At 37.3% G+C, this 26,355-nt stretch overlaps 2 protein-coding genes and 1 long non-coding RNA gene across 6 annotated transcripts in view; 1 reads left to right on the top strand and 2 right to left on the bottom strand.

Annotated features, from left to right (window-relative positions):
- LOC126381753 (protein sickie) overlaps window positions 1–17,736 on the top strand; it is a 149,404-nt gene extending 131,668 nt beyond the window's left edge. For 2 of the 3 annotated variants that reach the window (XM_050031214.1, XM_050031211.1), the window contains 15 exons: window positions 841–924; window positions 1,625–1,753; window positions 3,216–3,380; window positions 5,766–6,000; window positions 10,146–10,285; window positions 10,549–10,704; window positions 10,955–11,264; window positions 11,853–12,504; window positions 13,074–13,223; window positions 13,761–13,972; window positions 14,695–14,803; window positions 15,175–15,367; window positions 15,737–15,895; window positions 16,240–16,323; window positions 16,494–17,736. In XM_050031214.1, coding sequence (XP_049887171.1) covers window positions 841–924; window positions 1,625–1,753; window positions 3,216–3,380; window positions 5,766–6,000; window positions 10,146–10,285; window positions 10,549–10,704; window positions 10,955–11,264; window positions 11,853–12,504; window positions 13,074–13,223; window positions 13,761–13,972; window positions 14,695–14,803; window positions 15,175–15,367; window positions 15,737–15,895; window positions 16,240–16,323; window positions 16,494–16,616 — 2,901 coding nt within the window. In that variant the 3' untranslated portion in view covers window positions 16,617–17,736. The remainder of the gene's footprint in view (window positions 1–840; window positions 925–1,624; window positions 1,754–3,215; window positions 3,381–5,765; window positions 6,001–10,145; window positions 10,286–10,548; window positions 10,705–10,954; window positions 11,265–11,852; window positions 12,505–13,073; window positions 13,224–13,760; window positions 13,973–14,694; window positions 14,804–15,174; window positions 15,368–15,736; window positions 15,896–16,239; window positions 16,324–16,493) is intronic. The other variant, XM_050031212.1, reaches the window with a different exon arrangement.
- Window positions 5,687–8,662, bottom strand: LOC126381787 (uncharacterized). 2 transcript variants are annotated; one of them, XR_007568968.1, is made up of 4 exons: window positions 8,232–8,662; window positions 8,075–8,160; window positions 7,572–7,984; window positions 5,687–6,015 (listed from the first exon to the last, which is right to left on the bottom strand). It is a non-coding gene; the product is annotated as an uncharacterized LOC126381787 (long non-coding RNA). The 2 variants fall into 2 exon arrangements; XR_007568967.1 differs by lacking the exon at window positions 5,687–6,015 and having other exon boundaries at window positions 7,361–7,984.
- A 107-nt stretch (window positions 17,737–17,843) lies between the features above and the next one.
- On the bottom strand, window positions 17,844–21,137 carry LOC126381766 (centrosomal protein 43-like). The gene has a single exon (XM_050031240.1). The coding sequence runs from the start codon at window positions 20,637–20,639 to the stop codon at window positions 19,161–19,163; it is 1,479 nt and encodes a 492-aa protein (XP_049887197.1). The 5' UTR covers window positions 20,640–21,137; the 3' UTR covers window positions 17,844–19,160.
- Window positions 21,138–26,355: the final 5,218 nt, after the last annotated feature.

Genomic DNA, 26,355 nt, shown 5'->3' with positions numbered 1-26,355 from the left:
ATTAAAGATACGAACAATTCTCGTTTATCTCTCAATTAAAAATGCACTTGCGAGTGGCGTGCTTTGTTTGCCCTTGTAAAGTAATGTATTCTTTGTTTTGATATCTCGTGGTCGGTTGTTCGTTACAGTATTATGTTAGTAAAGCGCAGTGCAAGGGTCGGTACCCTCGTTTTAATTTCGCTGAGTGCGTTCCTGTGACGTGGCAAACAAAGGGTCCCATGTCCAGCACCGCCCACGACCACTATTACCGGCCTATAAAGCAATTTATTTCGCTGACTCACTTTTACAGTTAATAAAATGTTTAAGGCGATATTTACGATAATGTTAACTACGGTAAATGACGTAAGTAATTATTCTATCATATAAGTTCTACCGGTTTCTAGGAGTTGAGCTGTTTGAATCATTACCGAGCTATGTCGAGCGGGATACATAATCCCACCCTGCTGCGAGCAACCTATTAAGGTGTTATAGAGAGATCTGTGCCGACTTGTGGTCATCTCTTATTACTAAATGAATGAAAACGCAGTTACACGGCGCAATAGTGTCGCTTGAAGTAACATTATCTGTTATGTGTTGTTGCATATAATTAAATTTTCTTAATAAATATACAACACGTCTTTGTAGTTTGCACTCTCGGGTAGGGAGTAGTATATTCCCTATATTTACTTTACTTCACAGATTTCTAAAGGGCTGGTATTATGTTTTTTTAAAACAGCTATTCTACAATAAACAACGCTGGGATTCTTTTGCATGTTCTGCAAGACACTTAGTTCATCTATGTGTACCGATGAACTACAGTCTTCTAGAATCTCGTATCTAATACGTACTCCCTTGTTGCAGGCGCATGTGGTGTCTGCTTTCGAGCAGAGCTTATCGAACATGACTCAGAGGCTCCACCAACTCACAGCTACCGCCGAGAGAAAGGTAATAAAACCACATTCACCGAATGTAAATCAATACTCATATATTTTAATAACGATGCTTTAATAGACCGAACTCTTGAACTCTGATTTCGATTTGCAAACTAATTTAAATTGAACCGTTTATGCGGTATAAAGTCATTCGTTTTAATTAATTTGAGGTGAGTTAATATTATTCTATACTTGGAGCATTGAACTTTTATGCCTGTGAATTATTTGTGTACAATAGAACACCACAAAAATAAATTGAACATTAATTTACTATAAAAATATCGTGCGTGTGTGTACCTAACATAAACGTTTGCTATTGCTTTGTAGTCCGCAGGTTGTCTCATGCAACCAGTTTTGACGGATGTGAATAACTTTTTATTTGCTCTTCTCGTCAAATGTCTACATTTAATGACAACGGATATGTTTTTACAACTTCATTTCCATGCTATAATTAGTTCTAGTAATTTTGTATGTATATTAAATCATTACTCGGAAATGAACAATCCAAACAACAAGAAAAGTCTTTGGCTTTTATTCTTTACTTAATGACAATTATAACTTGATCTTCGAACATTATAGTCAAACTCCGGCAATTTCCCTCTTTCATTCCGGTTCTTCTTTTATTGAAATGAAATAGATTATGACAACTAGGACATTATAATATAAACAATACAGATATATATCTTTAATTTATTTATTACCTATTTATACAGGACTCTGAACTGACGGAGTTGCGTCAGACCATCGAGCTGCTGCGTAAGCAGTCCATCCAGGCGGGTCTCACGACAGCACACATGCAGTCTATGGGCATCCGAGCAGACGGCGTCAATGTCACTGGACAGGTAAATATACACTTTTTATATTTACTACTTTACGACTGAGCCGCAACTGTAGGCAAATAAAAAACAGTCTTTAATCTAGCCTCATTACGTTCCACACATCGTCGCCGATGTCGCGAATTGACGTATCCGTAATTCTTGGCGAAACTGATTTGCATCTTTTGCATTTGACCATAAGACAGAAATCGTTTCAGCAAAACAGCAAAGTCAGCCACGATATACCAGTGAAAACTCAACTGAATTAAACTGACATAGGTAAAAACCCTATTTATCTAACTTTAGATACCTATCTAACCGGCCGTGTAGTTAATGTCATCTGCGAAAACTGTACAATATATCAAGCCAAAAACTAAAATGTTGGTTCATTAGGTTAAATAAGTTTGAACAGTTGTCGTAATGCAAAAATATAGGCTTTTCAGTTTAAATGTCATGCGTGATCGGAAAAGTAATAAAAACAATATAAGCGAGACTAATCAACTTATTGCGTTTTATATAGAGTTTTCGTGGTCACATTTCAATTCATAATCTTGTAGTTTAAAAAGAAACACTATGATTTTGTTTCAAGTCCGAGTAAAACGAATCCTGAAATGCCACACACGTCACGCTTCACAGTCATTAACTTGACTTGGGTGGTCAGTTTCCTTCTGCTAAATATAGTAGTCATACTCGGCAGCACCTAGCGAAATGTGGACTATGTAGACCACATTATATCGGTCAACTGGTTGCCATCGATCTCCATACATCGTTACGGAAGATATCTCTGTAGCTCGTAACGACATCTATGTTTAAAACTCGGGATTTACACCGATTACGGTGATAATAACTTCTTCAACTTGGCACCGAGATCTGATATTCAGCGGCAAATAAGGCAGCGGACGAGAGATCCAGTTGTATTTGCATTAAATTGACCATCAATAGATCCGACCCCGTTCGTTGGCGACTCGTTGGGAATCAATAAGTGACATGGCGTACTCACTCGGCTTTTCTATGTCATCCTCTCCGTATTTTAATATAGAAAGCAGACACTGATTTATAAAGACTCTGTTATTTCGTATGGGCTGTGATTATGCAGCGTTTGAATACGTTCTCTTTCTATGTAAGTATATTCGTATCTGTGTTCTAAAGTAGTCATTGCCACATTAGTAGTGGACACGTTTCTTAATTCTGACAAGTTCATTTTATTATAACTCCAAGACATTTGCAAACCGGAATGAGAATTAACAAAAACACGATATAAAATAGTAAAAACTGCAACATTACTGCTTATTAATTCGTATTTTATTTTAAGTCACTTATTGTAATGGACTTGCTTCGGATGGCATAGCCGGATTTCATGAAAAGACATAATTTTTGAATCATAATTATACTATAATTGTAAAACCAACAAGTTTTCAGAGAACTTTTTACATCTATAGAAATTGGCAATGACGAAAATGCGTGGCTTCATATAATTCTTGTCTTGTAGCAGGAAGCGACGCCGCAAGCGCCGCAAGGGTCCCCGCAGCGCGGGTCGCAGGCGGGCAACGGTGCGATCACCAGACACCTGTCCACCGACAGTGTGTCTAGTATCAACAGCCTTAGCAGCGGCTCCTCCGCGCACCACGACAAGAAGCACAAGAAGAAGGGATGGGTAAGAAGTTCTTATTATTATTGCGTATGGCAGACAAAAATAAAATATCCTGCTGAAGCTCCCCTAACCAAGTCTCTGCCGCATCGGTCACATAATGCAGCTCGTCTATACCACCTGGGAACCGGTGCAGAGGGCACTTGTTCACTATGTGAGATATGGTTTGATCCGCGTGACCACAGAAGAAAGAAGAAGAAGTTCTTCACCTACACATATCAGTGTTAACGCTCCCAGCTGATCTACATATCATCTGAAGGACTGGCCAAGTTGAAAATGTTCCTTTTTCTACACTTGCTAACGTTTAAGTAATAAAACTTGCGAGTCTTGCATTCTAAACTTGCAACATCTCGGGACGAAGTTTATTCCTCTCAATTCTATTTCAAAATTGATACTGCAAGTATGATTATATTTACAATTTACGAAAAAATTTTGTAAGTTGTAATGTGGTACAGATTGATATAGCATGCTACATTCCATTCACCCTCCAGTTAATTTGAGGGCACGCATGTGACCTGCAGTGAGACGTAAATAGGATGGTTATACGTTATGTAGTAGTTTAATAGTTGTTAAAGAGTTAGTTTACATATCTTTGGGCTCGAGTTCAATGGCAGAGTTTACAATGTTGCTTATCGTCCTGGTAATGTGAATCGACTAAAACAATTGTAACGCTACAAGTGTTATTTATAGAATATAGACTGGTACCTGAACATATACTGAGTAACACGTCATATCTATATTCGTAAACACTAACATAAACATAAACAGCCTGCTTCCCACTGCTGGGCACAGGCTTCCCCTTGGACAACAGCAACGCCAACAACACATACATCACACATAATAAATATATATATATAGTAGTGGTATATATGTCGCAGGGATATGATAAAAACGGGGATTTGATCAATTCCCTAAGGGATTTATCAAATCACGGAGGATGTTAAAATAACAACACGATTTTATCTTTTCCCTAAACAAATCTAGTGAATTGAACAAATCCCTAAATTGGTTCAGTGAAATGACAAAAATAATTTTACTTTGATATTTTAAAGGTTTATTTGGTAAGTTATACCTACATTACTATGATATCAGGTGTGTGTAATACAAGGAAATAGTGATATAAAAATCACCATTACTTAGAACAATATTCTTCAATGTTCTTGCCAAAAGTCCAAAGTACGATGCAAAACGAATAGATGTGCCTGTAAGAAAAATAATATTTTTTGTAATTTACGATGCCACAAATCAGCTACATGTTTTTATAAGTGATTATTACAAATAGGCATATCATACGCAACTAAATATATATTTTATATTTTTTAAATAATTTTTTATCATTCTTTATATAAATATTACACCTGATTATTATAATTATGTAGGTATATCATACCAAATAAACCTTTAAAATACCCAAGCAAAATTATTTTTTTCATTTCACTGAACCAATCTAGAGATTTGTTCAATTCACTAGATTTGTTTAGGGAAAAGATAAAATCGTGTTGTTCTTTTAACATTCTCCGTGATTTGATCAAATCCCTTAGGGAATTGATCAAAACCCCGTTTTTATCATATCCATGCGACATATATAACTTGTATTATCACATTCCAGTAGCAGTCACTCAGTTTATTACATTATATTGTTACGAGATGCTGAATGATGATCCGTGAAATCGTAGATAATTTCGAGACATTGTTCTATCGGAATCTCTAGTTGCAATATTAATCATTCAAAACACTTGTTTTATATGACTCTATTCATATTCAACGATCTATCGACTGGCTATTATTTGTTTGAACTTTCTATTGACAGTTAGGTGCTGAAACGTGCCTGAGCATATTACTATCTATGTATTTGCATAACACAAGTTCAAGAAATACTATCTATTTAATATTTATGAAGTAGAAGCTTCTGTGTGGAAAGCTACAAGATCATCGTAAAGTCTATTAAATGCACATTCAATTACAGTTTATATCCAGTAGTAAACAACAGAAGGCTGTAAAGCCAGGCAAATCTATGTAGAAAGTGGTCGTCAAAACTATTTTTCACTTACATACACAGGTACACACACTGCTACTTGTAACCCCTATTGGAATCGGAAGAGCCACAAAACGTTACAAGTCGTTCTCTTGATATTGGCTGGAAATATTGCATTAAAACTCTTTTTTTGTACATTTCTCTTGTATTCCTATGTTATATATTCCTTTTGTGCAATACAGAATTGTGTATTGTAATGTAAAAAGCCTTTCTTATCGGTCAGCAACGATATTCGCAATTTAAATACTTAAATATGATTGGTTCAATTAAAACAATATTACAAATTAGGCACGATTATAGTGCCCTCATTTTTCTTTCAATATATTTTTTCTAATACATAGTTTTCGTGTCAACAGTTACGCTCGTCATTCACGAAAGCGTTTTCAAGAAATGCGAAGATATCGAAGACGGCGAAGCATTCCTCTCTCGGGCAATTGTCGTCGCAAGAGAGTTCGTCAGGGTCGCATCACTACGACGACCCGCACACCATCCGCGAGGGGAGCAATGAGAACAGTCTCGAACACTCGCACGAAGTTCTGGCTGAACCCGCTAAGGACAAGCCTGCTGCCTCCAGTGAGGAACAGACCAAAGGTAAGCCCAAAGGTCCTGAAAATAACAATTTAAAAAAGGATATCAAAATATTGTTTCGTCTATTTGATGATGTCGTAACAAAACAATGTTACGATTTGATTACAATGAATTATCGGTGTAAAGGCCTATGCACTCATTTTATCGTAAAATTTTTCGATAACAAAAAAGCACACTCTCTCATTTGTCGATCATCATCATCATCACCAGCCCATTAACGTCCCCACTGCTGAGGTACGGGCCTTCCCTATGGATGGATAGGGAGATCGGGCCTTTAACCACCACGCGGGCCGAGTGCGGATTGGTAGTTATTAACGACTGCTAATGCAGCCGGGATCAACAGCTTAACGTGCCTTCCGAAGCACGGAGGAACTCGAGATGAAAACTTCTTTTTGTGGTCACCCATCCTATGACCGGCCTTTGCGAAAGTTGCTTAACTTCAACAATCGCAGACCGAGCGCGTTTACCGCTGCGCCACCGAGCTTCTCTCGATTTTGTCGATCGAAAGGTATAAATAAGTCGATAAGTTCAACATTTGGTATACAATTATTTGCCGCGATTTATACCTCTTCTAACGAAGGTGTTTAGGTGTTTTTGTACTTGTTTATAAACACGATGTAGCATTAGACGTCAGTTTAGACGTCCGAGATACGCCTTTTATGCGTACGATCTCATCTTGCCTTGAGACATGAGCGTGGACAAAATTGTTATTTATACAGAGAGCTATACCCACTACTAATCATGAAATATACGGGTATGTAATGCATAAAACAATGATTATATACATACACTTTCCAGGCATAAAGGAAAACTTTAAATTTTCCGAGCTTCATAAAGGTTTTCCAAGTGTGTATGGTGTTAAAAATAGGTGATAGCCGGTCAACTCGGTACCATCATGCCACTTTGTTATTAAAAAACACAACACATATCAAAATAGTTCGCAGTTATAAATAAGTAATAATATAAGTAAATAAAATTGTATTTATTTTGAAATAAACAACCGCAAAAAGTTTATTTATAAAGTGCATTTCACTGCAGTAGGTTTATGTAACAAATACTGGGTGATCACCAGATTGTCCGAAAGTAAGATGATCTGTGCTTCGGAAGGCACGTTAAGACGTTGGTCCCGGTTACCACTTACGTAAGTAAGTAGTCGTTACATGAGCCATGTCAGGGGCCTTTGGCGGCTCAATAGTAACCTGAAACACTAGATTTTTGACTACCTATATAAAAGGTAGGTGAATGGAAAAGGTGTTATAGAAATACTGATATCGATATGTTTCAGAAATTTATAAAGTGGTGTTTACCTGAAGGGCACAGCTAGATGTTATAGACCGGTGAGCATGAGACAAAGAAAACTCCCTTGAATTTGTACAATGTATATTTTTTAAATCTACAAATTTCATTAACCATAGGTAGGTCAAAAACCCTATGGAGGGAGACAGGTCGCGCTTTGGTCCGTCAGGTTAATTGTCACTCCGTAACAACCATGGGATATCACTATGTTTAAAAACACTGTCCGTACACCTGTAGGCACCTCACTTACTCGAGGACCTCGTGACTATCAGGCCTACCTGAGGCGTCCCGGAATACCGTACAGGTGATGAGTTGAGGCCGGCTCAGGCCAGGGCGTGCTGGACGATGGCGGCGCAGCGGGCCAACTGTTACGCAGCTGGCGGGCTGCACGTCCACCGGTCAACCTCGCAGACCTTCACCGGGCCTTATCCGGTGTGTTGACAAAAGGAGAGGCGCGGCACATCCACATGCGCGCCGCACAAAGAAAAGCTTCCATGTGCAAACAACCAAGGCAAGCTCCGCCGTAAAGAAGCTTGAAATAACTTGCAAACGCAGAAGAAAACAGTAGGAATCTTCATTCACAAAACATTGTTGAAATCATCTGATCCAATCATAAACTTCTTCTTACATTAAACTTGCAAAACGTTAGAAAATTAAAACGTTAAAACTTTAAAGAAAACAAAAACCCCATCTGCAACAAGGAATGGCAATGATTAGCATGTGGTTCAGCTGACAGCGTGGCAATGCAACTCACGAGTGTAAAACAAAGAAAATAACTTACAGGTTCATCCGGGATAGTTGGGCATCGCTCGGATGAAACCTAAACCCACCCACTGGACCTTAGGCGATGGGATTTCAGTGATGTTGCTGAAAACAAGGACCTCGAGGTTATCACAAAGTTGGTGCAAAAATATGCACGAAGAATTGCGAGGACTTACCATCTCAGTTAAGTTATTTATATAAATGGTTACATCGGCTCTTGATGCCGCCAATACATTGTGGCTTTAATTTGCCCACATTTGGGTTTCGGCAATGGAGTCTCCGGCGCTCTCGCGACGTCCCCACTTTCCAAAACCTGTCTCTCAGCTCAGCCAGCTGTCAGTCTGACACACGAACCAACAATGTTGCCAATCAAAATAAAAATCTACCAAACCATAAATTCGCCGAATCAACGACAACAATCGATCGACTTGTTTGATCCAAAACCTAAATAAAATATAATATAATTTCAATAAATGTTGCAGATAATTAAATATACCAAATTTAGAAAAACGAAAAGAAAATTATTAAAATGTTCGGGCCCATCGATAACCCTGCAGCGCCATCTGTGATGTCCTGTGGGTAAAATATAAAAACAACGTTATATCGCAAGAAACCACTAGATGTCGCTACAAGGCTCGTTGGTCCGAAATGCTTCGTTACAAACCCTGACACCTGGTTTGATGAGGTTGGTACTCCACTTCACGACCTACACGATAGAAGAAGAAGATGTAACAAATGTAACAGATCGTTTCTAAGTCTTATTTATTCGCATCTTCAGCAGACACTAATCACGTTCGTGAACAAATAAAATAATGTTAGTACTAGTGTAGTCAACAAAACCTTTGACTCGGGGCATCTCATAGGAACTGACAAGCTCACGGGCTGTCACGCGATAAACCTCGGGACAACGGACACGCCCTGCGGCGGGCGTGATCCACAACAAACATAGGGATAGCGTCGTGTCGAGTACACAATCACGGATAACCAAACAAACAATGTTTTAAATGTTGCAACATTGTTTCATCTTGAGAGAAATCGTTCAAACAATTTTGCAGCGCTATGTTGTTTCTCGATGTTATGAAGATAAAACAATATTTTAAAATTTTCGCTAACGTATACTGGTATGTGGTGGAGTATGCTCCGTACCCCGTTTATTATCTGCTTATGTTATGTATGTATACTGGTGCAGGGTGGTGCCTTTGGTTGTTAACTGTTGTGTTGGCTCTTACTTACAATTAAATAAATTTATATATTTTATATTCGTAAATTAAATACAATTAGTCACTTATAAATTAAAATTACAAAAATTTAATAAATAGCGAACAAGGTACTTTGTACTGTTCAAGTAGTGCATGCAAAACAAGGGGGCTTACACGTCAAAAATATATATTCTTTATTGTTTATTTTTCCATCAATAATATACGTATTACTTTATATCTTATAAGTAATAGTAACGCAATAAATCAACCATTCAGGTCATCAGCCCATAATTGGTTATACTTTATTAAAGTCTAGCCTGGAACAAATCCAACAGATTGAATACGGCCCATTACCCGTTACGAGGTCTGCGCCTTGTATATTATTCGAATGAATCTTATCAACCGTATTGTTACTGGATTGAACAGGACTAGTTTTATATGTTCATGTACTAGTTAACTCGCTAATTCATTCTAGTGTTTTAACCGGTCAAATAGCTATATTTAGAACTTGTTAGATAGCAACAAAACGAGTAGAATGTAGAGAAAAACCTAAGAAATTCCATTATGAATCTTTCAAAACTTTCATGAATTATGAATCAAACATTCGGTTTATTACGCCATAACCTCAATGCACACGGAGGCGGAAGCAGGATCGTTCTTATGGCGAGTTTTTGTAATGTTCAAGTGTTTGCATACCACCTTTTAAATTATGTGACTTATTGTATTAACTACTTGGCCGAACAAATGAGGGCTCTCACCCAATACAAAATTTTACATAACAGGCCCGTGGGTACTCAGTTGGGCGCGTACCTCGGTTCACGGCGTCGTCTGAAAGGATTATATTTGAGAAAATGCCACTAACCACACTTTAAAGGATCCTCCTTTTCACAGAAAAAGACGAGTCGGTGCTAGTAGACGAGTTGAAGCGGCAGTTGCGGGAGAAGGACCTGGTGTTGACGGACATCCGACTGGAGGCGCTCAGCTCCGCGCACCAGCTGGAAAGCCTCAAGGACACAGTCATCAAAATGCGGGTTTGTATTTTTAAATCTTCTTCTAGCCTTTATCCGCAGTAAGGAACGGTGCAGTATTTTCTTCCTCTATTCTCCTTTTTTTTATTCATGCCCTCTACCTCCAGTTAAAGTTAAAGAAAGGACATTAATTTGGATTTTTTCTATAATCTTTTTGCCTGACTATTATATTACAACTTTTCCTTTGGTGTTGCCGTGCGAGTGAAAAATAACCATGTATTTTTGACTTCGTTTGTACGTACTACAAAATTTACAATTACTTCCAGAACGAGATGTTAAACCTGAAGCAGAACAACGAGCGCCTACAGCGGCTAGTGACGTCACGCTCGCTGGCGGGCAGTCAGAGCTCGTTGGGCACGGGCGGCTCCGCGGTCGAGGACCCGCGACGGTTCAGCCTCGCCGACCAGGCCACCATGCACCAGGTAACATATACATAAACTGCCCCTTTTATGTTGCGAATTTTCACTTACACACACACATACACACACGCAGAGTAATCAGTCAGTGCATACGTAAGTTTAGAACTTTCAAACATTACGGAACGCTTCAAAGAAACGGAAACTCCTAAAACTTTATAATGTGGATAAAAATGGGTAGGTGTCACCGTTTCTTACTAATTTAACGATATTAACATCATTTTACTCTTATATAACAAGATATTCTTTTTTACAGACGACAATAGACATCCACTCGCAGCCATTAGACTTGGACTTTAACTGCATGACGTCTACACCCACGATGGATTTCTCAAAGAAAGGCTCGCCGAAATCCAGCGTAGTAGAACCTATATACGGGAACAAAGCTGTATGCGAGTTGAATGAGAACAGCGAGGCTTTACTAGGGGCCTTGAATGGGAGTTCGGATATCTTTGCCAACGGGCTGAGTGCCACCGATCGACTAAGTGGTGATTATGACATCAACAGTGTCCTACCGCCTCCTAAGACTCGAGAATTGGCGATTGGCGAAAGTTATTCTGACATTGGTAAGTTCATTCTTTTATTCAGATGTTTTATTGTTTTCTATGTATAGAAATACTTACTTTTTCTATTGGACATAGATAATAAACCCTTCCAGAAATGTTCAATTAGACGTTACATTAAGAAATAATCTGAATTAGTCTCTCTTTTTATTTAAGAGCTGCGCTCTTGTCGGTGGAGTAATCGCCAATACTCCATAGATAGGGCGTGTAGAACGGTGGTTGCCCCAATCGCCTTCCGTTCCGCAGTACACCGACCAATTTCTCAATCGGTGATATTATCTAGCTAGAGCCCTACCAGAATCCATTTCCTCGGCCTCCAACCAGTACTGATACCTGAATTAGTATGTAATAAAAATGTAAAAGTAAGATGATCCGTGCTTCGGCAGGCACGTTAAGTCGTTGGCCCCGATTACTACTTGATTATGTAGTCGTTACATGAGTCATGTCAGGGGCCTTTCGAAGCTCAATAGTAACCCTGACACTAAGTTCCTTCTGAGGTCGATAATCCACCTCACGACCCACATAATAGAAGAATAACAAACAACAACACCATAGTGTAAACAGGGTTATGACGTTATTATTATCTTTCAGGTGTGGCCGATAGCCAAGGGGACACGACAGACGGCAAGAAGATAGCGATAGCCGTGTACTTAGGACAGCCCGAAACATTCCAAAGATATTTCGAGGAGGTGCAAGATACGCTGACGGAGTCTGAATGCAGATTCTACGCTAAACAATCGTCAAGTGGTTACAACAACCACTTCGACAAACAACCCAGCTTCGACTCGCCGCGAATGTCTCAGAACCACAGTCCAGAAGCCGAGACACAAGACTACCCTCCTATAAATAAATCAAACACGAATAGCCTTAAGAGCAATAAATCAACGCACAGTACTTCCTATAAGAACGTGTACAATAGTGACTCGACAATAAATTGCAATGAATTCACGATAGCGTACACTTATATATCTGGCAAGACGACTTGGCAGAACTTAGATTATATAGTTAGGAAGACGTTTAAGGATTACTTGTCAAGGATAGACCCGGGAACGAACTTGGGGTTGAACACTGACTCTATAACTTCGTATCATTTGGGCGAGGCGACCCGCGGCCCGGAGATTGGCTTCCCGGAACTGCTGCCGTGCGGTTACATCGTCGGCACTGTCAATACTCTCTACATCTGTCTTCAAGGAGTCGGCAGTTTGGCTTTCGACAGCCTTATACCAAAAAATATTGTGTACAGGTAAGCTGTCAGTACATACTGCTAAACTATAAATATGTTCAAAATTAGATTGGTGTCTGTATGCATATATTATACCTACATTATGTGTTCTCAGTATTTTTTATTGCCAACAACTTCATAAATTACAACAGCTGCGTGGTCTAGTGGTTAGAGCGTTAGGCTCACGATCTGGAGGTCCGGGTTCGATTTCCGATGGGGGCATTGTCGAAATCACTTTGTGAGACTGTCATTTGTTTGGTAAAGACTTTTCAGGCTTAAATCACCTGATTGTCCGAAAATGTAAGATGATTCCGTGCTTCGGAGGGCACGTTAAGTCGTTGGTCCAGGCTATGGCCGTAAAAACACCTCCACCAACCCGCATTGGAGCAGCGTGGTGGAGTATGCTCCATACCCCCTCCGGTTGATTGAGGGGAGGCCTGTGCCCAGTAGTGGGACGTATATAGGCTGTTTATCTATGTTATGTCATAAATTACAATTACCCGCATCGGGATGAAATTTGAGCATGATCCATCAATATTTATAGTTACTTCAGCATACCAACATAATAAACCCCACATCCTACCGTTCAGATACGTATCGCTATTATCGGAGCACCGTCGCGTGATCCTGTGCGGGCCGAGCGGCACGGGCAAGTCGTACCTCGCGGCCAAGCTGGCAGAGTTCTACGTGCAGCGCACGCAGCGACGCGGCAACCCTGCTGAGGCCGTCGCTACATTCAAGTATGCATTCACTACATCCCTTTATGAACCATTCAAATAGACAAATGTTTTTTTTTTTAGATATTACGAGTAATTTCTCACAAAATTATTACTACCTACTTACATAGAAAAGAATCGATGAGCGTAATCTCGACGGAACATAGCTATGCTAATGAACGTCACAACATCAGTCACAAGGCTGGCTGCCGTACTTTGACAGATCTAATACTTACCGTACATTGAAACAATTGTAAAATCTTTATTGAAATATAATTACTAATTGCACTGAAATGGACGTTCTGTTTAATACTACATACTCTGACCTAATTAAAACACATAATACCGGTTTCTTACCGCGTTATTATCAGAGATATGAGACTCCCAACAATAGAACAAACAATGTATACTCTGAGCCGTTTTTTATGTATTTTTTTACCAAAAAAATGTGAATCTTTAATCTATCAAGTCTCACGTTTTACATCAATTCTTTTATTGGAGATAAGTTCGACTATGAAGTAACTATAACAATATGCGCTAACCCTATATTTAAATCAACAGTGTGGACCGCAAATCCTGCAACGAAGTGCGGGCGTACTTGGCGAACATTGCCGAGCAATGCGGCGCGGCGGCGGCGGCGGCGGCCGCGGCGGCGGGGGAGGAGGCACTGCCTTCAGTGGTAGTACTCGACAACCTACAACATGCCTCGGCTTTGGGAGATGCCTTCGCCGGACTACTGCCGCCGGATAATAGGAACATGCCTGTTATTATTGGTACGTTCATTCATATATACCGCCAATATCACCGTCATTACTTCAGTCCAATTCTGGAGCAATGTTTAATACGCACTAATGAGCCATGTCATTACTGCCATTACTGCGCCCATTAGGGTTCAATAATAACTCTGACATTAGGGGGAGTGGAATTCTTTGCCGTCTTCTGTATTTCCGAATGTATATAACCCGGGTGCTTTCAAGGCCAGAGTGAACAGGCACCTTCTGGGCGAGCTCGCTCCATCTTAAGCGTCGTCAATGCCTTCGGGCAAGTCTGGGGCCAAGAGCAAACCCATCAAAGGTAAAAAAAGGGCTGGTAATTCTGTTACTGACTTCATGACTATAATCTACACGACAGAAGAACGCACTAATCTATGCTATATCTATAAGCTACGAACAACATACATTTATAAGGAAAATACTATACTTTGTATATCGTTCATATATCTAAAGTTGTTAAGATATATTGGTTTTCAGGCCACAAAATACAGTTTTGACGAAAGGTAGATGTTATATACATACACTGTAAAGTATAATAAAAATAGTATATAAAGTTATACAGTATTATAATAATACAGTATAACTTTATACTGTATACAGTGACAGTGTGTATAGTGACATATTGACAGTAGCACAAAATGAAGCTGAGGGCCTGAAATATTAGTTTTTATTATCATTTGTATATCGTTCATATATCTAAAGTTGTTATTCACTGTCTGCAGGTACGATGTCGCAAGCGACTTGCAACACCACGAATCTGCAGCTTCATCATAACTTCAGGTGGCTCCTCACTGCCAACCACATGGAGCCAGTCAAAGGTTTCTTAGCAAGGTATGTGAATATTCATCCGAAGTATCAGCCATTACACATAATGTGAAAGATAACGACTATAAGAAAGATAACTATCATTTTTTTATTTTAATATGACGCAATATACTCCATATCCCTTCCGGTACAGGAGTGAACAGGGTCACACATAGTTTATAAAGTTCTAGAGGAGTTTCTTGCACCGAATTTTCTCCTCACCACATGTTCCGATGTGATTGTAAATTATAACAAAAATTTAATATTATATTAGTGAAGTATAGTGTAGTGATAAATATTTAAAAAAATAGTAAAGTTATATAAAATTGTGAGGATTCTACATTGAAAATAAATGGTTATTGACTTGATTTTGATAACATTTGCCTTTTTTACCCTAGATATCTCCGCCGCAAGCTGTTCTCGCTCGAGCTCCGTCTCGGTCGCCGCGAGCCGGCACTGGCGGCAGTACTAGAGTGGCTGCCGGGAGTGTGGGCCGCTCTCAACGCCTTCCTCGAAGCTCACTCCTCCAGTGACGTCACCGTCGGACCACGGCTCTTCCTCGCCTGCCCCATGGATTTGGACGCTAGTCAGGTAACCATTTAGATATCAAAGTAAAATATTTGTTATAACGGGAAAGATTAATTAGAAATAAACTCTTATCATAACGGTAGAAATTATATTGAAATGTTTTCCTAACTTCTATTTTACCCACACTTTTCGCTGCCAACGGGAAAAGTTGCAATATTGCCAGACCTAAAAAATAAAATGCTACTACTTATAGCAAATCCTGCTATTTTTGCTAAAACTATTTGCTTTTTACCCTGCCTAATCAATATTCCTCAAAACTTGATTAAATAGGCGTTTACTAGGTAAGCTCATCTTCGCTTACCATCAGGTGGTCAACCAGAAGCCCATTTTTTAGCAGCAGTGCATATTTATCAACAAGTGTTCGTTTGCTAGGCATGGTTCGCGGACGTGTGGAACTACAGCATCGTGCCGTACGCGTCGGAGGCGGTGCGCGAGGGCGTGGCGCTGTACGGGCGGCGCCGCAACGCCGCGCTCGACCCGCTGGCGCACGTGCGCGCCTCCTACCCCTGGAGGGAGCCTAACCACTCGCATGTCAGTAGTCTTAATGATTTACTATAACATTTAGCAGCGTGCTGGAGTATGCTCTCCGGATGACTGAGAGGAAACCAGTGCGCTTTATGTATTTATGTATGCATGAGATTTACGTACCCTTTACTTGAGTATATTTTGGTATGTATCTGAAATAATGTATTGAAATATTATTTTGAAAACGTGTTATCCAAAAACGAACCCAGTTAGGAGGACATGCAGAGATTTCTTCACTTATAAGAAATTTTATCTTTTTATATTTCGTCAGCGGCTTTCTCCACGCCAATAGGGATGTGTCTAAATATTATTCGTACCTATTTTCTAATATTTTGTTGACCTTATTACAGACTCTGAGACCCATTATGGTTGACGAAGGTGGTGCCGAAGAATCCAATCAGGATTCGAATACTAACAACAATCAAGATCCGTTGGTAAGTTCTAGTCTCTATCATATTTCACCAAACCAACGATTTCAGAGGAATAATTCACTTTAGAAATAAGACAGGTATGTGATTCTATTTGACTTAGTCTAAAAAGAAAATTTAGCCTACTGTTTATAACAATATTCAATTATTCTTTATTTAAATTGCTCCTATTACAGTTGAACATGCTGATGCGGCTGCAAGAGGCTGCCAACTACAGCGGCAACCAGAGCCAGGACTCGGACAATGCCAGCATGGACTCGAATCTCACGCACGACAGCTCTATGGGCAACGAGCTATAACATCACCGCGATACAATTCGCTACTCGGCTCCATACTTTATAATGGAGAGTAACATCTTCAACCTGATTGACGCGAGGACACTAAAATCTCCACAGCTACATCTATACGTATAGAGTATGTGTATTTATAGATTATTATCGACTCTACTCTTGTTTTAACATTAAGGTGTTCAGTGTGTCACTGGAGATTCCAAAGTTGACAAAACAGACTGATAACTCTGATATCTTTAATTTATCGTTTGAATTTTGTGAAAAATATATGATATACAAAGCCAAATATTTGCCATATTTGTAAATTTATATTTATTTACGCTAGTGTTATTATAATTTGAAATTTATGTTATAATATAAGTATATTATATAACTAAGTTGCTTTTTAGTCAATCAGATTATAATGTTCCTCAAAGAAAGGATTATCCTCTGCTGTATTTGTGATGTATACAAATATCTTAAGCGTGAGGACCAAGCCTTTCGCCCTAAAATGTTTTTGTTTTGTTGCAAATTAATGAGATTTGTTGACGTCGAATTTCAGAGAGACAAGTGCTTGTGAGGAAGAAAACAATAATAGTGCCTGGAGGGGATATTTTTCCACTTTTATGAAATAATGTAACATTGCAAAATTTGATCCAGCAGAATACTGTTATTTGTAAAATTAATAAATAAACTTGCAAATAATATTCTTGTAAACACAGTACCTAGTTTATATGAAGAACAAACTTCTCCCGGAACAAACTTTGCAAGTGTTATACTCTGTTTATATGAAGCATTGTGGCTTTTTACTATTGTTATACTTTTCAAAGTTAGAATACGAACCGCATTTGTATTATTAGAAATTGTATGTAATATATGAAAGCGTAATTTTTATACCATTTTCATATTAAAAACTCATGTACCTAATAAAAATATTTAGGTGTAAATAAAATATGTTTAATATAATTTTTTCTACGCGAATTACACTAACCGCTACTTTGCCATAAACAGTATAGCGATACTTTTGTATAGAAATATGTAACAATTAGTTACAGCGTTTGGTATGGATTGACTTGTGTGCATAACTGAAACGTGATATCTACAATCTATGCTTTACGAAAATTGTGAAATAAACATTGATTACAAAACACCTTGTTTGTCATTTCTATGAATCATTCTACTATTCAAAGAAAAAGAAGTTTAGGCTAGGTCAGGATAACAGGCTATGTTGATTTTTGCAAAAAAAAAACTGAAGAATTTTGTTTCAATGAAATTCTTTATTTCTATAAGCCTTATTCTAAGTCATAAATGCATGAGTACTATGCTGAAGCAATCAAGAAAATGGAGCAATTTTGGACGGAACCAGTTTAAACATTTTATAACAGGACTAGATTTATTTATCATTTGTAAGGAACCATTGAAGTAATCATTTTGTTGACATCAAATAAGGCACAACCATTTCACCTAACATAACACGTCTTGAATTTTAGTCCTAGAACTACAATCTGCTAATTATTATTTTTTCTCACAAAAACTTAACTGTTTTGTCAATCACATACACATTTTGAAGAAAAGTTAAAACAAGCAAATCTTGAAAATAAGCTTAATTACCTTAAAAAGTTAGCACATATTTAAATATTATGTACAGGTTAATTCCACAAAATTACTGTAATAATAATTATTTTCTATTATCAATCTCTGTAAATACAAAACCATATTTCACATCTTGCACACAAGGAACTTATTTGTTAAGATATATTGGTTTTCAGGCCATAAAATAATACAGTTTTGACGAAAGGCAGATGTTATATACATACACTGTAAAGTATAATAAAAATAGTATATAAAGTTATACAGTATTATAATATACAGTATAACTTTATACTGTATACAGTGACAGTGTGTATAGTGACATATTGACAGTAGCACAAAATGAAGCTGAGGGCCTGAAATATTAGTTTTTATTATCATTTGGTATTATAAAACATAAAAGAACAATCAAAAGGTAAAAAGAACAGCATGATTGGTGTAACCCACTTTTTGCTACCTTGTGTAAATATTTCCAGACCTTAAAAAACACAGCTTCTATGATGACTACTCTACTTTTTATGATCAACCTAATAACGTAGTTAAGAAAAGAAAAATCATATGAGCCCAAAGTATGACTTATGAGTTTATCACTTCTGCTGAATTACAATAATAATTGTCAGTTATTAGATTGACACATAATTGGTCTAATGACAATTTCACATGGACAGGAGGAGGACCCAGTGGTGTAAACATTATCATGCTTGTCCCAGCTTGACAAGAGCTGTGGATTTGAATCCTGTCTGAGTCAGATTTTATCCATTTAAATTTATGTTTGTTAACACATAATGTTCATTATTTCAATAGGAGTATCTGACAGTAAGCCCTTTTTATGCTCAAATGAGTGAACACTAAAGTAGATGACTAAGTGCAATTTTAAAAGCCTAAACGGCAATGCTACACTTTTGCAGGTGTCTTAAAAACATGACTGATTGGTATCTTAATGTACACTAACAGCCTTATGCATACAGAAAATGCAAGTTTCTTTCAATCACTGTGAATATCAAGGCTTAGATTAGATAATGATGGTATTGGAGATTCAGAAAACTCTGCAGAATCATCACTTATCTTACTTCTTTCATGTTGTGATGATTTTTTAGATTTTTTGCTTGAACTCTTGTTATTTTCTGCAGAATTATTGTCATTTGTCTGGTTACTGAAGGACAAACTCTTCTCACTAATCAAATCTGCAACATCTGATATTGATACTGAGCTTCGAGAGCTTTGTGAGTTCTGGTTCTGACTTTCAAAAGAAGAATTTTTTGGTGCTTTAGCTTCAAGTTCTTCTTGCACCGATTCTGGAGAAGGAGGTGGCTTATCTGTAAGTTCCTTATTCTTTGTAACATGTGATGATGTAAAGTCATTGCTATATTCAACAGAGTCTACATCAGATGTTCGTTCTTGTTTTGGATTTGTTCCAGCTTCTTCATTTTTCATAGAACCACTACTTAGTGTTGCAGAAGATACTGAGTCATTTTTATTTATATTAGAAGGTAATGTATGCTCTTCTGCAAATGACTTAGGATGTGGTCTAGTGACTGATGTGGGACTGGGCAACTTCTCATCTAATTCCATAATTGGTACACCTGCAGTATTTATCAATTTTTCATCTAAAGGTTTATATGGCTTTAATTCAATATAGGATGTAGATTCACTACTACTATTATTATTAAGTAATTTTAGTTCTTGTAAATAATTTGATTTAGGTCTATTGTCAGTGTAAATATTTGAATTATTTTCAATTTTCATCTTGGCACTAGGGTTTGACAAATAAATGCTTTCAGTTTTTTCTTTATCGGAATCTATGATATTATGCTCATTAGGAATGTATTCTGAACTGAATTTGTCTCTAGTTGAGTCACTGGAGGTATCTGTGTCGGAGTTATCAAGCTGCAGTCGCAAGTGCAACTTGTTTTTCTCATCAGAGGAGTTGTCCGATTGTGAGTTGCTAGTGGTGCTGGTATTAGAGTCTTCATGCACTATATAGGTACAGTTTTGATCATCCTTGAATATATTCTCAGTGGATTTTTCTTGGCTCTTAAAATTACATAAATCATTTTGGTCCAATAGTTTGTGATGACTTGATCGCAAAACCTGTTTTAGAAGTGTTATCAGTATTGGTTCTTGAATGTTGTCATTTCTTAGCAAATTCAATTTTTCAGCTAACTTTCTTTGCCCTTCATAGTTGTAATCTTTCCTCTGTCGAGATTCGGCCTTGTATACAAATAAGGTGTTTTTCAAATTGCAAAATTCCAGAAAATCATGAACTATAGACAAACATAGGGAGCCTTCCGGCAATTTCAGAATATTGTCTAAGCTCACATTTTGCTTTATATTTTCGTATTCATCTTCAAAAACCAAAAAAACATTCGCTCTTAGTAGCGCACGAATTTTGGCAAGGGATCCGTTTTTTTCCAAAGCTTCAATCACTAAATCTCTCAATTCAGTATCTTCAGTTTGTGCCATATTAATCTCCACTGTAGGATACTAATAACACCCTTTGAATTAAATAAAATATAAATAATGCGAATCCCAAAACACAAACAAGTCAACGAACAACGTCAATTTTTTTTTTTTTGTTTTGGTTTTCCCCGAAGGGTAAGGCAAAGGGAACTATGCCCATACAGCCATGTCTGACGTATTTTTTTTCTTGATGATTAATGAAATGATGAAAGGTGATGATGATGAAACCTAAGCCCCCACCCTCGGAGTAGACTCCTACTCCGAACCCCAAACGAATTAACTCAAAAGTCCGCATAAACTTTTGAGTTATGAAGCGGCTTCCCGGCACGAAGCGAAAATAGGCAGATACACTTTGTTTATTGAATACTCCAATATAATAACACTCGCGAATGTCTTCCGACTAACTTAATGCGATCATTAACCACAAAACACCACTTCGTATTAATTATTTAGATTACCCAATGAAGAAAGCAACTGTCCCGTTCCCGTTTCCCGCCGAAAAGCCCGAACAACGTCAATTTCGATTTTTTTATGACATAACCTCAAAGTCGAACGTAATAGTGCTGTCCAATAACTACCATATGCTACCATACCATTTCAATCGATAACATAGTTACAACGATTTTAGTTACAACGAAATGTGTAGAATTTTGGTTCATATTCTATGCTTAATTACACTTAAAATCGAAACAAAACGAGCTATTTTTATATAGATAAGCTAACCATTGCTAGTTCTGACTTAATATCTAAATGAAATTATTGGTCTCAATGCTTTTTTATTATCGGTTTCCAACACTATAATATACTTTTTTTCTTTTAACATTGGATACAAAGTTTTTTATCTTATTACGCTATGCTTATATTAGACAACAATTAACTCGGATTAGTTAATGTATCTAACTACCGTATTTATTTATTGCTGTTTGAGGAACTTGTTGGAAGAGAATTATTTACCTATATGAATAATTAATAATCATACGGTCTCAAAACAATAACATTAAGTGCACAAAACTGTTAACAATACTATTTATCCCTTTTATGAAGGATATCTATTTTTTATAATTATATAAACGATTACATAGAAAGCTTGGAATCGTGAGTATATAAAGATAGATCATGATTAATAATTTAGATCACACATTCCTCTTATACGAATCTTCAACTGCAGCTTTATTCTGGTATATACTTAGTTACCTACCTATCTACATTTTTACAGCTATATCTTTGTGAGCGTGCTCGATTACAAGGGGTTGAAGGCTTGCGCCGGGAAAATGTGGGAAATTCAGTCAGTCGGGTCGAGCGAGCGCCACGGATCGGTCCATTGCTCGTCGCACGGTCGAACGTCAGAATGAAACTTTTAGTCTGTTTTTCAGTCATATCTTGAACTAAAAATGTATGATAATTCACAAAATCAGTGTTTCTTTTGACATGTCGCATTATCGACAGGAATTTTCACCATAGTGCGAGAATAAGTGTTGAAATACTAGTGGCGGGAAACCGTTTTGATATCTCGCTTGACGTGTTGTGTCCCTATGTGTACGTAGAGCGAGAGGAGCCGTCTGCCCTACAGGGCGGCCGACATGCTGGATTCGTCGTGAATCGATATTTTTGGAGCGTTGTGGAGCAGAAACCATGAGGTCCGAGGCTCAATAGAGGTACGACAGGTGATATAATTAATAGTTCACCCTCGCCAGTCGCCATGCTCCGCCCAGGACGTGTGCGCGCTGTGTAGCTGCCCCACGTTGGGCTCCAATAATGTCATATTTCACTTACACTTATTAACTAGGCATATCACCAACAATACAAAAATATTAGAAGAAATACCAGACTTAGCTATAAAATTATACTACAGCTTTCTAGTACAGACATTGGTGCAAGGATCTGATAAGCACGTGGTTATATTACTTAGTAGGTATAATTAACCAATACATAAAATATTACTTAATAGGTCAAAAAGTACATGAACATCTGAATAATTGAATAAGTTAGAAAAAAAGCGAAGCAATGTAGGTACAGGTATAGAGATAAGTATCTATTTATAGTAGACTTGTTTCCAACTAGTCAAATCAGTTACTTTTTACTAAACATTAACACACGAAATTATTATGGAAAGTAAGTACCTACACTGTGATGTCATAGAAACACGTGATAAAATGTCGGACTTATTATTACATTTTTCTTGATTAAAATTCAAAAATAAAATGGTTTTCGTTAGTTTTAGATCAGTCTTTAATAATAGTAATCAGAATTTCATAATTTATCTTGAACAGTAAAGTATACTTTAACAATTAACAGGCCTACTTACGTTAAAAACCAAATAAGAATACAGCACTCACGTAGAATTTGTAGATAGTATGTTGGCAGCTACCAAAGGTACCTACCTAAATATAATAAGCACTTAAGTAGATAAGTATGGTCGTCGATGTAATTTATTACAAATAATAAGCTGGTGTCCATAATAATTATGACAGTGATGATAATAAAAAATATTATTATTTATTTATTTAGGTACTTGCCTGCCTACCTAGATAAAAAAATACCATAGGTACCATAAAATCTCACATCAATATAATTACAATTTAACATGTTCGTATTAACACTTCGTATAATTAAATAGATTATTTAATATGCTAATATAAGTCCGTAATGAGGAGGGACAAAATAATTCGTCCAATTTCTCATGCATTAAAATTAACAACGTTGATTAGTATTTGTTAACTTATGTGGCGAATTTACCAGCGGGACGTTGGTATTTGTACATATTTTGTGCTATATAAATAATTGAATAATAAACGTAAATTCATTAATAAATATAATCAAAAACTTTGAATCGTCATTTTTTACATAACGAACGTCTCATCCGCTTAAAACTACTGCAGCTTTTCACAACGCGTATAGCCGGGAAAAAGAAGCTGCAAGATAAACTAGGCACAGGGCCCTGGACGTTCTTTTAAAAATAGACATAAAATATTGTTATACAATTTAGTAATTTGGCTGCTTGATATCAGTTCCCAGAGAGTTAATCACATGCAAACATACTAATCGTATACCTTTTTTACAAAGTTTCTGTTTCATTATTGTCTTAAAACGGTTCAAAGGTAAATTCTGATAATCAATGAAAATTTTATTATAAAACGTATACATTGACCCTTAAAAGATATAGTGATTTTATGCAGTCGACTGATATGTAAGGCAAGTTTACGCTTATTGCAGGTAGTAACAATATGTCGATCACTATTTTTCCCAAACAATCCTAAATGTTGTTTGACATATTAATTTTTCATAATTATTGTGAGCCAAAGTTAAAACACTAATTTCTTTAAATGTATTTCTAAATGACTTCTGGAATGGTTCGCTTTTGCAGAACAAAAATGCTGTTAACATCTGCCTCTTAACCCCACAGCAAGATACCGCACGACATTAGGCTGCGGAAATAGGCAAAGTACAAAACGTAGGTACTAACTTCATCAACATTTTAGTTTACATTCACAAATGTTTTAAATATGTACGATAAGGACAGCAATCTCACACATTTTCATAACATTTCGGCGTCACTTTTATAGATCTTTTATCGCTTCTGCGAGTATCTGAGCGTTAGCGCAACTCTAAAATTTTTCATTTCGCATATAAAGGAGATTACGGCCCGTATTTAATGACGCGTATAATATATGAGGTATAAGTACGTATCATGCTCATTTCTAATCATAAAGATGACTGTTAACGTAGCACGTTTCTAATTTAAAAGTTATTTCAAGACAAACGATCTTGGGCCGCGTAACTTTTGGGTACACGCCACCATATTGAGCTTTGATAATTAGAATTAATAGTTCGCCCTTTCAAGTTATGCGAAACGTATACAAACTTCGATGCTGGTGTCCTGTTTCCTCGTAGTAGCTCGTAGAAATCCTGCTGTAGAGCACTGATCTCTTCAGCTTCGTTACCAATTTGGTGAAGTGTTGTGTTTCTAAATCTTTACGATTTCAGGAATAAGATGTCCCCGTATGTTACAGGATCAATAGTATGTATATTCACCCGAACCCAACAAGATTCGAACATTTCTAACGCAACCCTTTCGACAATCCGTCACGCCTCTACTAGCGTCATGTAGTTCCTTAAACTAAAACCACACTTCAGCTAATGGTATGGCTCTCCTAAGACACTAACCCTTTTGCAACCTGAAGCGTACTTCACCTGATTTCGATGGGTACTTCGTTAGTCTAACTCGAGTGGAACCAAGTCTTTTGTAACTTAATAAATACTTTAACTTCGCATACTTACCGTCACGTCACGTACTTATCCAAACTGAAATTGAAATTGTAAGCCGCAGATCACAAACACGGAGTGTCATTGTTTTCTTCTGACATAAACTGACACAATACATTATAAAACAAACCCAAATAATACGTTTATTCCACCAACATCATTTATCAAACGAAATGCGAACTCATAGAATAAAATTACAGGAACGAAAACTTCAGTAGAGCTTTCGAAAATTCTGTTCTATTCTAAATAAAATGACTTTGTTTTTGAATGTATCATTCCGTAAATTTTGTATACTAAATACATAATCGCCAAGGCAGTCATGCCAACGCTTACATGTTTTAAAACACAAAATTGTTGTTCGCCATGCGAATGCGAAAATAAGTAAGAATTAAAATAAAATAGGAATGTTATTAGCCAATCTGGGCTCTGGAAAATATTCACGACGAGGACTGTTTATACGATTTGAACAAGATCTACAATTTGTTGAATTAATTTGCATAATGAAAAATAAATTAAGCCACTTTAATTACTTTCAGTCAATTATGTTACAATTGGAACAAGGGTAGAGAAACTTCTCTGTATAAACGTGCTACTTGATAATAGCTTTAGATATATTGTCCGGGTCATTAATTCATCCACTGCCATACAAATACTTATTTGTGTAAAAATGTTCTATTGAAATCGGCTTATGACTATTAAGTATAAATTGCTTTGGTATTCAAAAAGTAAGTGAAAAAGTTAACGATAGGTTATTTGGAGTATCATGTTGGACAGTGATTATTATCGAGTTTAGGGTAATAAATATTAATATGCGGGTGGTTTATAATTAACGAATGGAACAAAAATAAAAATAATATAAATAGCAGGTTGACGGTTAGCGGCGGCGGCGGCGGTGGCGCACTGGTTCAGGGTACGCGAGCCGGCAGGGCGGCAGGCGTTATTCTTGGAGACAATCAATACGAGCGTCTGCATATTTAAATCAGCGGCGAGGTGAACGGAACCGGCCGTGGATGTGACCCGATGACGACACACTTACACATACCCGCCCGACTGAACCATTGTAAAGTACCTTTTTCAAAAACTTTCTCTTAGAAATTCAGGATTAACCCTTTACCTACCTGCTCACTAATCTTTTGATGGCTTTTTACGTGACAAAATTTTCAGTTTAAACATGAGTTAAGTTAATGAATAAATAAAGGACGTACCCTCTGACGTCGTAACTTTGTAGAAAGGGTTGTTCACATCGTACTTGCCAAACAAACTAGAAATAATTTTAATTTACGTACATCGGTCGTCTCCTGGGATGTAACTGCGCGTAGTAGAATATAATCTATCCATAAATACGTCATAAAGAGCGGACGAAAGATGTAATTTGAGGTGTTTAGCGAGTTGAGAGACCATGTACTCAGCGTCCTATGAATAAATATGCAGCAGGGCTCGGCAGGTGGTATTAGCT

Source organism: Pectinophora gossypiella, chromosome 3 (assembly GCF_024362695.1).
Source record: "Pectinophora gossypiella chromosome 3, ilPecGoss1.1, whole genome shotgun sequence".
NCBI classification, from domain to species: domain Eukaryota; kingdom Metazoa; phylum Arthropoda; class Insecta; order Lepidoptera; family Gelechiidae; genus Pectinophora; species Pectinophora gossypiella.
This window is presented reverse-complemented; position numbering and strand designations above follow the sequence as displayed.